At 41.7% G+C, this 10,572-nt stretch overlaps 4 protein-coding genes across 8 annotated transcripts in view; 1 reads left to right on the forward strand and 3 right to left on the reverse strand.

The window, feature by feature from the left end:
- Positions 1-1,549, reverse strand: part of LOC104766756 (pentatricopeptide repeat-containing protein At2g20710, mitochondrial-like) — a 2,892-nt gene extending 1,343 nt beyond the window's left edge. The window contains exons 1-2 of one of the 2 annotated variants that reach the window (XM_010490700.2): positions 1,168-1,549; positions 433-1,014 (exon numbers count right to left, since the gene is read on the reverse strand). In XM_010490700.2, coding sequence (XP_010489002.1) covers positions 433-1,014; positions 1,168-1,446 — 861 coding nt within the window. In that variant the 5' untranslated portion in view covers positions 1,447-1,549. Of the gene's footprint in view, positions 1-18; positions 1,015-1,167 lie in introns of both variants that reach the window. The other variant, XM_010490699.2, reaches the window with a different exon arrangement.
- On the forward strand, positions 1,846-2,660 carry LOC104766758 (GPI-anchored protein LORELEI-like). 2 transcript variants are annotated; one of them, XM_010490703.2, is made up of 3 exons: positions 1,846-1,950; positions 2,094-2,150; positions 2,251-2,660. In XM_010490703.2, the coding sequence occupies exons 1-3, from the start codon at positions 1,881-1,883 to the stop codon at positions 2,616-2,618; spliced, it is 495 nt and encodes a 164-aa protein (XP_010489005.1). In that variant the 5' UTR covers positions 1,846-1,880; the 3' UTR covers positions 2,619-2,660. The 2 variants fall into 2 exon arrangements, with proteins under 2 accessions (XP_010489005.1, XP_010489006.1); XM_010490704.2 differs by having other exon boundaries at positions 1,855-1,935.
- On the reverse strand, positions 2,749-4,196 carry LOC104766759 (riboflavin synthase). Its single transcript, XM_010490705.2, has 2 exons — positions 3,348-4,196; positions 2,749-3,026 (listed from the first exon to the last, which is right to left on the reverse strand). Exons 1-2 carry the CDS (start codon positions 4,149-4,151, stop codon positions 3,012-3,014), a joined length of 819 nt encoding a protein of 272 aa, XP_010489007.1. The 5' UTR covers positions 4,152-4,196; the 3' UTR covers positions 2,749-3,011.
- On the reverse strand, positions 4,484-10,566 carry LOC104768033 (mannan endo-1,4-beta-mannosidase 2). Of its 3 annotated transcripts, XM_019241358.1 has the most exons (5): positions 10,356-10,566; positions 10,038-10,160; positions 9,648-9,859; positions 9,502-9,569; positions 4,484-5,013 (listed from the first exon to the last, which is right to left on the reverse strand). In XM_019241358.1, exons 2-5 carry the CDS (start codon positions 10,065-10,067, stop codon positions 4,673-4,675), a joined length of 651 nt encoding a protein of 216 aa, XP_019096903.1. In that variant the 5' UTR covers positions 10,068-10,160; positions 10,356-10,566; the 3' UTR covers positions 4,484-4,672. The 3 variants fall into 3 exon arrangements, with proteins under 3 accessions (XP_019096903.1, XP_019096905.1, XP_019096904.1); XM_019241360.1 differs by lacking the exons at positions 9,502-9,569; positions 9,648-9,859; positions 10,038-10,160; positions 10,356-10,566 and adding exons at positions 5,520-5,768; positions 5,904-6,182 and having other exon boundaries at positions 4,484-5,060; XM_019241359.1 differs by lacking the exons at positions 9,502-9,569; positions 9,648-9,859; positions 10,038-10,160; positions 10,356-10,566 and adding exons at positions 5,520-5,810; positions 5,904-6,182 and having other exon boundaries at positions 4,484-5,060.

Raw genomic sequence — 10,572 nt, forward strand, 5'->3', positions numbered from 1 at the left:
ACAGCTCATCAGCACAACCTGATGTGGTCTCCACCCTGGCTGGCTCACCTCAATCGCTCTCTTCCATTTCTCTACCGCCTTGTCCATTTCACCCGCCATCTTGTATCCGAGAGCTAAACGCTCCCATGTGCTTGTATCCTCCACTCTCCACTTGTGGACCAACATCTGTGCTACTTCCTCTGCCTTCTCCAACATCCCCTTCTTGCAGTAACCCGTAATCAACAAGTGTGGGATCCGAATATCGAAAAGGGAGTGTCCAGCTTCCCACTCTCCGATAATCCTCTCAGCCTCGTCAATGTCATCCATCTTCAAGAGGGCGCTGATCACGCTTATGTATCCAGTGTTATAGAACCCGTCCAGTTCCTTGTACAAGCTCCAGAGACGGTACACCTCTTGTTTCTTACCTGCAGCCCCATAGAATGACATGAGAACCTCATAAGCGTGCTTTCTCTTGTGAGGATTCATCAACTGCTCTGATTTACGGAGCATATCTAGCGCCTTATCAGTTAATCCAGCCTTTAAGTAGCCGTTTGCTACATCGGCGTATGTGCGCCAGTCCAGATGGAGTCCCGGGTCAGCCTCGCAACGCATCAGAAACTTCTCCATCCCGTGTACATCAGATACAACCGAATAGGCATGCAGCCTCGTGTTCACAGTGAAGATGTCAGGCTTGACAGTCGCATCCTCCATCTCACGCAGCAGCTTCTCAACCATTGCGTATTTCCCAGTCCGGACGTAGAGGTTTAGCATGACATTGTAGGGAAGACAGCCTTTGAGGAAGCCAAGGTCTTTCATCTCCTGAAACAATTGCTCAGCTTTGTGCAACGCCTTGTTGCTCGCGTAGCAGTTCAAGAGGGCACCGTAAAGATGGTAGCTCCTCCTCTCAACAGGAATCGTTTCGAAAAACTTGTCAGCTTCTCCCAAGCCGCCAACTTTGGCAATCAAATCAAGCCGAATCGCAACATCTCCCTCAGAGATCTCATGAACTCTATGCTCACTCATCCAATCCGATATCTAAACATCATGAACAACAAAAAGATGAATTTTTGGATATCCTGTGTGTTGAGTAATCATCATCATCATCATCACATAGTGACAACAACAAAAAGATGTAGAATCTTTTTGTTGTTGTTGTTGTATCAAGAAATCAAGAAATGAGAGAGAGACCTGAAGGGCGTGGGAGAAACGGCTGAATTTGCGAAGCATCTTGATGATGCTATGGAGCTCCGAAGTCTTAACCAGATTCCCCTGATCAAGCCATCCATCCAACACTCTGACAATCGAAGCAGAGGGATCTCCGGCTCTCGCGACACGACGCTGTAGAGTGTCATAAGGGTCCAACGCCGAGGGTGTGGTCTTGCTGCCGGAGTGAAAAAGGCAGCTCCTGAGAATGTAATTTGGCTTTGGACGAACAACAAGACGAAGAAGAAGAAGAAGATGCTTCATACTTTGGCGGTGATACAGAGACCTAAGGTTTATTGATTTTGAAACGAAACACTCGACTCGAGTATTGTTTTAGGGTTTTTTAGAGCCAGAGAGTACTGCTGAAATCAAGAATACTGAATTTTGATTTAATTGTATCGACACGTCGTCGTTTAGACTTATATAGTATATGGGTTTGGTTCAATGTCTGAATGTCAACTTCAATGATACTCAGCAGTGTTGTAATGGAAATGATGCAATGGGGTTTCTTTCTTTCTTGTATTACATTTCCGAAAATGTCTCTCGTCCTTAAACTTTCATTTTACTAAAAAAGAAACAATGCATAATTATTAACAGAAAATTACCCAAACAATATAATTATTCTTAATGGATAAAAACAATAGTAAGCAAAAAAGACAAGAGAAGAAGAGAAGAGAGGAAGAAACAGAGAAACAAGAATGGAGATTTCTCCTTACTGTCTGCTTTCTCTTCTTCCCATTTTCCTCCTCTCTGGTTTCTCCCTTTCATGTATGTGTGAATCTCCTTATTTTCTTCCGATGTTTTTTTTTTTCCTAATAGGATGTATAAATTCATTTCTTTGTTTCTATTTTCATGTTCAATAAAACAAAAACAAAAAAAAAAATACTAAGAAAAGTTATGGATGTGTGCAGATGATGAATTTGATCGTCACGCGGCAACAAGCAGAGCTCTTCTTCAGGCAAGGACAAGTAAAGATCATCCCTCCTAATTGAATATTAGCAATTATTCTTTATGTCTAGTAGACACATGAATCCAAATCTAAATCTTCCTTTTCTTAATTGGAAACAGCCTGCAAAGAAGATTTTGCGAGCAAGAACTACACAATCATAACAAGCAAATGCAAAGGTCCAAATTATCCCGCAACTGTGTGTTGCTCTGCCTTCAAGGACTTTGCTTGCCCTTTTGCAGAAGTTCTTAACGACGAAAAGAACGATTGTGCCTCCACTATGTTCAGCTACATCAACATCTACGGCCGTTATCCTCCTGGAATCTTTGCTAACATGTGTAAAGAGGGTAAAGAAGGTCTCGACTGCACCAACGTCACCCAGTCCGCATCCGCAACTTCTGATTCTATCCCTCAAGCCTCCTCAACTGCATCTCTCACTCTTCTTTCCACCTTCCTCGTTCTCTGTCTTTTCTTCTTGTCTTCTTCGTAAAGTCTTTTAACAACACATCTCAGATCATGTTCCATGGGTAAACAGCACATCATATATATGCATGCATCTTGTCTTTTAAACTTGTCTTGTTTTACCATTTTAATCGTGGAGTTTTAAAACTCAAAAGGTATACAAGAAGCAAAACAGAATCTAAGTTTCAACATAGGCAATGCCATATTACACAATTTGATTCTTTGGTTTATAAGATGAATGAATTGATCAATTACTGGATGATGAGGTTCATCGATTTTTGTCACCGCGCCTCTAAGTACGTGGATTGTTCACTACCGTCATTACAAAGAAACAGAGATTAAGATCCATCTTACATAGAAACCAAGGCCAACACAGGTCAAAGCTCCACTCACCAAACTCTCCCAGGTCCCCATGAAATCATCACACCTTCTTTTCCTGCAACCCACAGACGCTTCTTAGCTCAACAACTATAAAGATGCTCTATAGACAAAGTTTCGCTGACACATAGCAAACCAGAGATCCCCAAACAATACCAAATGAAATGCCCCCCAATAGAATTGCACAACAAGGAAATTAGGGAACAACAAAAGCACATGGTCCTAGTAGGTAGGTTCTTAGACAAATGTAGAGGAGAGATCTCAGAAATCATCCCGGCAAAGGGATAGAACAGCAAAAGCAATTCTCCACTATCCTCCAAATCAAACCTACTACTAGTAATAAAAAAAACCTACTACAGGTTTGAGTTGTGTAAGTTACCTCTGACGTGTAGCCAGCAACGGAGAGAAGCCTCTCAACATATTTGCCCATGATGTCAACCTCAAGGTTGACTTTTTGGCCAACCCTCTTAGTCGGGATGACGACGTTCTGCTGCGTATAAGCAACCAACATGAAACTGAAGCAGCTGTCATGATCAAAGACATCAACGACCGTCAAGCTCGTCCCATCAACAGCCACAAACCCCTTAGGCACAATGTATTTCAACAAAGCCTTGTCAGCTTTGACCTTGACCCACAAGGAATCGCCTTCCACCTCCATCGATTCGATCACTCCCGTCCCATCCACGTGTCCCTGCACCACGTGACCACCCATCCGGCTCACCGGCTGCAACGCACGCTCCAGATTCACCCGAGACCCTTTCTCTAGCTCCTCCAACGATGTCTTTCGCAGCGTCTCCGGTGCTAACCCGACGGTGAACTCCTCTGCGTTGAACTCCGTCACCGTCAAGCAAGTCCCGTTCACCGCGATGCTGTCGCCGAGCTTCACGTCCTCCAGAACCACTCTCGCCCCGATTTTGAGGTCGAACCCTCCGTGATCGCCCATTCCCAAGTTCTTGACTTCTCCCATTTCCTCCACGATTCCCGTAAACACAGATCGGATGCTCCTCCGGTGATGGGTTCTTCTTGATCTTCCCCATGATGTTGATGACGACTTGAGAGAAAGCTTCGACGAGTCAGGGACGCAATCAAATCTGAGATTCGTAATTGACTCGCCACCAGTTCTGCTTAAGATTCTCGATTGAGCTTTGGGGATGAGATTGAGCCAGTGAGTCAGAGTCGCCATCACCTCTCTGTACGTAAAAAGGGACTAAAAAAATATCAAACTTTGTTTGGTTGTAAATTAGGGATTTACCAACAAATGAGTGGGGCCAATTTGGAATAAATAATAAGTTAGAGGATCAGTTTACAACTCCATTACTTTGAATTTGAAACATGATGGGTGGAGAAGACAAGACTGGCCAACTCATCCACTTCAATACTCCACATATTTACTGTAAACCATCCCACCACATATTAAACACACAACCATTGTTGTTCATGAACCCAAATCACAAGCATTGTTAGGTTTTTTTCTGTGTTTCTGTTCCTTGATATGTAAATGTAACTAGAGAAGTCTTTGATTCAATCTTCTTCTATTGATCCTCACCAGACTATATTACATAGCTCAATCAACCAAAAACAAAAAACACAAGGTTTTACTTAACTACTTTTACTATAAAAAATATTTGCGTTTGCATATAATGTATGTATGTCCACATGAAGAGTGGCAAGAACAAAAAAGAGGAAAAAAAGCAACGTGTATTCTCATGGTCTCTGGGAACACATATCTATGGACTTGTTGTCTTGAAGAAGATGGCGTCCAGTGACCCGACCCAACCTGCAAGAGTGTTCCATCATTAATCTCTGAATCGAACCTTGTTCCCATGGGACTATACCAAAGTCATCGTTGAACCGTTCCATGCCTTGTATCAAGAACTGCCACATGAGTGTTCCTGCACCAGACCGCCTCCGCTTGGCTGATTTGTATATGATATCAAAGATGGTTCTGTAGAACCGATCTCGCTGCGATGGATCATAGTCCTTGTTCAGATTTGAGAGCCCAAACTCGGTGAACAAAACTGGCTTCTTTAGTTCCTTGTCCCCATCTTCAGTATGAGATAGCATCCATTTCACCACAAACATGATCCAAGGCCTGACCACGTTGTAAAAAAAACTTTGTTAAGAGAGAGAAGAGATCAGTTTAGAAGGACACGAAGAGGCTGAAGTTGAACATTTGGGACTGAGAACAGGACAAGTAAAGATAAAAACTCTGAATGCACAAGGTGGTGTAAATCCTGAAACCAGTTAGCCTTGAAATATGCATTGCAAACGATAACAAATGCAGCAGATTCTTCCAATTTCCAAGCTATAATAAGAAACATATCGAATTGATCAATGAAAAGAGATGTAAAATGGATGCTGCATTGCCCTAGTCTATATATCTCCGTTGACATTGTGATTAAAATAAGTTGAACAAAGACTAATGTCGACAAACCTTTAAACTTAAAACAAGATCCTGTAACGCTCTGCCAAAAACTTATATATATCCAGAAGCTTGATTAAAGGAATGTATGTTGAAAGTGAAGAGAGTTGAGAGAGGATAGAAAGAAACCTTGAAGACTCGTTCATCGAATCTGCCAGGAGAGATCTGAAGAGCATTGTAGCCTCCATCATTGAAGGCCCAAGTTCTACAAACAGTGAGACCCATTTTGGCTCCAGCTTCAAGCATAGCACCGACACGGTGTCTGCTATGATCATTGACGGCATGGTCCATGAACCAGTAAGAGTTCCAGCCATTCACATAGAGAGCCTTGCCATCGACCACGAACTGTGTCCCGTTCCGTTTCACGAATCCTCCAAACTGGGGATCATCCCATTTGAACAAAGACTAATGTCGACAAACCTTTAAAATTGAAACAAGATCCGTACCGTATGCAGAAGCTTTATTAAAGGAATGTTGAATGTGATGAGAGAGAGAGAGAGGGAAGAAAGAAACCTTGAAGACTCGTTCATCGACTCTGGCAGGAGAGATCTGAAGAGCATTGTAGCCTCCATCATTGAAAGCCCAAGTTCCAGAAAAATGAAACCACAACGAGTAGCATTACTAAACTTTTCAACAATTTACTTATGATCTAATAAAGAAACCACCATACTACTGAAGAAGAAGAAGAAGAACTCTCACTTGTAGGGTATCCCCAGAGACATCAGACATGCAGCGAGGCTCGTTTATCAACTCCCATGCAAAAATATGTAGGAGAGTTTCTGCGGGTGAGCAGCACCTGGCAAATTGATAAATTACAGCCCTATTAAGTAAAGAAAAGCCATTGCACCGAGCTGCTTATCCCAGGGTGTAAGTTAGGAGTAAACTGATTGTAGCATCTCTAGTTATATAACTATAGTGAACTAGACTAACACATCCATGTTCAAAAGCTTGTAAGTTATTCACTAAGCTAAGAAGCAACCTAACACCATGTGTTTTTGCCTGTGCGATTACATGATCCAAGGCCTGACCACGTTATAAAAACTTTGTTAATAGAGATCAGTTTAGAAAGATGAACATTGATTCCAAATGCAAAAAGATAAACCAATATCTGGAGAAAACAAAGTCATCACCAAAAAACCATAAAACCAAATTTTAATTTTTACAAGCAAAGGGCCATTGTTGCAAGAGTATGCTTTTCAACGACAAATGAGAGAAACAATGTCATTGGAAAAGGCTTTTTTTAGTAAAAACGTTTCATCCTCTTTGGCCTTGAAGGTGCTCCACCGGTGCATCATTTCTCTCTTCTTCTCATCTGGAACCTGAGCCCAAGCCATTTTGACAGCATCTCCACCCATGCCATGATCAGCAACCAAAGGAAACAAAACATAGTTGCTAAACCAATCTCCATCCACATCCTGCTTCTGAATCCCATCACTCCTTGAATCTTGAGCAGCGTTTGTTCCCTTTCCCCAAATCTTCTCATACAATTCAAAAGCTTTAAGATCAAGAGGTTTCAAAGCAGATGGTCTCTCACCTTTGTTCTGTTTCTTCCTGTACTTCTTTCTAATTGATGCAATCTTTGCCAGGCACTGTGCGAAACTGACATCAACACTGAAAGAACCCTTGATGGATTGGTAGAATCCATCCTTGTCTTGGAGGTATGATTTACCTCCAGGAGATCGGAACTGAAGAACTCCTTCAAGGAGTCTGACCCCATCTTCGGCAGTCCAAAACTGCTGAGGTACAAGCTTTGTTTTCTGTTTCTTTGCGGCAATCATGTCATCAAGCTGCTGACCTTCACTCAAACGACGCTTGCCAGAAACACATATCTGCGCTTTCTTCGAGGGAACTTCCTCCTCACAGCTCTCTTCTCCATTACTGTCCTCAGCAGCGCTCTCTTCTTCCTCGGAGACCTTCTTGGCAGAAGCCTCAACCAAATCCTCCTTGGAGCTCTCATCCTCTTCACAGCTCTCTTCTCCATTCCTGTCCTCAGCAGCGCTTTCTTCTTCCTCGGAGACCTTCTTGGCAGCCTCAACCAAATCCTCCTTGGAGCTCTCTTTCTCTTTTTGTTCCAAATCCTCCTTGGAGCTCTCTTTCTCTTTTTGTTCCAAATCGTCCTTGGAGCTCTCTTCCTCAGAGCTCTCTTCCTCAGAGCTCTCTTCCTCAGCGCTCTCTTCCTCAGCGCTCTCTTCTTCCTCCTCAGAGGAGGCGACCTTCTCAGAAACAACCTCGGCTTGTGCCTTAGTGCTTTCATCTTTCTCAGAATCATCCTCCTCGGCGCTCTGCTCAACAGGTTTCATCTGCAAGGTTGATGGTCGGGATTCTTCCTCTGAGGAAGACTCGTTTGATGATGAATCATTTGAAGTCGCCATTGATTCTCTAAAAGATTTGAGTCCGAACAAGAAATTTGTTTTGGTTTAAGTTTGTTTCTCTGAGAATATTCGGGAACGGCGCTTAGGGTTTGAGAACGGGGAGTTAGATTACTCTTCATTAAAATTACAGATCTACCCCTCTTCTTTTTAAGGAAAAAAATTATTTTCTGTCTACTAAGGATTCGAACCTACTACCTCACACATTACTCAAAATCAACATTAGCCATTACACTACTTTAAACTTTACTCAATCACTCGATTACAGAAATCAACATTAGCCATTACACTACTTTAAACTTTACTCAATCACTCGATTACAGAAATCAACATTAGCCATTACACTACTTTAAACTTTACTCAATCACTCGATTACAGTGTTATATAACATCTAGGTTCGTACGTTTAGATATTAACTTGTCCATGATTGTAATATACTAATATAGCAGAGAATTGAAATGCCCCCAATAGTTGTGCACAAAGAGGAAATTAGGGAACAACAAAAGCACATGGTCCTAGTAGGTTCTTAGACAAATGTAGAGGACAGATCTCAAAGGGGACACCCAGATAGAAGAACAGCAAAATCAATTCTCCACTATCCTCCAAAACAAACAAAGCTGTTGCTAAGTACGAAACAAACACACAAATCTCCTTTTTAAGTGAAATGTAACTGACTATACTAATTGTTACTTGATACACATACCTCACCAGTGTGCACAAAAAGCTTCCCCATGATGTTGATGACGACTTGAGAGAAAGCTTCGACGAGTTAGAGACGCAATCAAATATGAGGTTCGTAATTGACTCGCCACCAGTTCTGCTTAAGATTCTCGATTGAGCTTTGGGGATGAGATTGAGCCAGTGAGTCAGAGTCGCCATCACCTCTCTGTACGTAAAAAGGGACTAAAAAAAGTATCAAACTTTGTTTGGTTGTAAATTAGGGATTTACCAACAAATGAGTGGGGCCAATTTGGAATAAATAATAAGTTAGAGGATCAGTTTACAACTCCATTACTTTGAATTTGAAACATGATGGGTGGAGAAGACAAGACTGGCCAACTCATCCACTTCAATACTCCACATATTTACTGTAAACCATCCCACCACATATTAAACACACAACCATTGTTGTTCATGAACCCAAATCACAAGCATTGTTAGGTTTTTTTCTGTGTTTCTGTTCCTTGATATGTAAATGTAACTAGAGAAGTCTTTGATTCAATCTTCTTCTATTGATCCTCACCAGACTATATTACATAGCTCAATCAACCAAAAACAAAAAACACAAGGTTTTACTTAACTACTTTTACTATAAAAAATATTTGCGTTTGCATATAATGTATGTATGTCCACATGAAGAGTGGCAAGAACAAAAAAGAGGAAAAAAAGCAACGTGTATTCTCATGGTCTCTGGGAACACATATCTATGGACTTGTTGTCTTGAAGAAGATGGCGTCCAGTGACCCGACCCAACCTGCAAGAGTGTTCCATCATTAATCTCTGAATCGAACCTTGTTCCCATGGGACTATACCAAAGTCATCGTTGAACCGTTCCATGCCTTGTATCAAGAACTGCCACATGAGTGTTCCTGCACCAGACCGCCTCCGCTTGGCTGATTTGTATATGATATCAAAGATGGTTCTGTAGAACCGATCTCGCTGCGATGGATCATAGTCCTTGTTCAGATTTGAGAGCCCAAACTCGGTGAACAAAACTGGCTTCTTTAGTTCCTTGTCCCCATCTTCAATATGAGATAGCATCCATTTCACCACAAACTTGAGTTTTTCTTCAAAACCCTTATCGTGAAACCTGCCAACAAAAAAGGGTTACAAATAAGAAGAATTCCACGCACTTGTTGGCACAGCTGTCAAAGAGCAGAGGGCTTACCAGTGATCAGGGTAGATATGAACCGATGCAAAATCGATGTTTGGAGAATCAGAGTTTCGAACAAAATCTGAACCAAGCTCAGATGCCCACCGTTCTGGGTTAACTGTCAGCCGTTTGGGGCTATTAGGACCGTAGAACCCTTCCAAGCCTACGGTTAGAAGATGCTTGTTGTCAACTGATTTAATGAACGCTGTCATTTCGTTAATCCAGTCCTTTTGAATTCACATACCAGACAAAATGAAGAGAACCACAACGAGTAGTAGCATTACTAACGATTACTTCAACAATTACTTAAGAATCTAATAAAGAAACCACCATACTATACTACTTAAGAAGAAGAAGAAGAAGAAGAAGAAGAAGAAGAAGAAGAAGAAGAAGAAGAACTCTCACTTGTAGGGTATCCCCAGAGACATCAGACATGCAGCGAGGCTCGTTTATCAACTCCCATGCAAAAATTGTAGGGTCGTTTCTGTACTCGATCCCAGTTAAAGAGTTTTTGCGGGTGAGCAGCACCTGCCAAATTGATCAATTACACAGAAGCTGCTTATCCCAGGGTGTAAGGTAGGAGTAAACTGATTGTAGCATCTCTAGTTATATATATATATATATATATATAAGTTATATAGTGAACTAGACTAACACATTACACATCCATGTTCAAAATCAAGAAGAAGAGATGAGGATTATAAATAAAATTAAAAAACATACCGTGAGATAATTCTTGAAGTATCTGCGGATAGATGGGTCAAAGAAGAAAGAATCATTGGACGAGCTGAGGCCTACACCTTCTTGCCATGCCCAATTGACGTACTGAGTCTTCCCTCCATAAGCTTGTAAGTTGTTCACTAAGCTAAGAAGCAACCTAACACCATGTGTTTTTGCCTCTGCGATTACATGATCCAAGGCCTGACCACGTTATAAAAAA

Source organism: Camelina sativa, chromosome 19, assembly GCF_000633955.1.
Source record: "Camelina sativa cultivar DH55 chromosome 19, Cs, whole genome shotgun sequence".
Taxonomy (NCBI): Eukaryota; Viridiplantae; Streptophyta; class Magnoliopsida; order Brassicales; family Brassicaceae; genus Camelina; species Camelina sativa.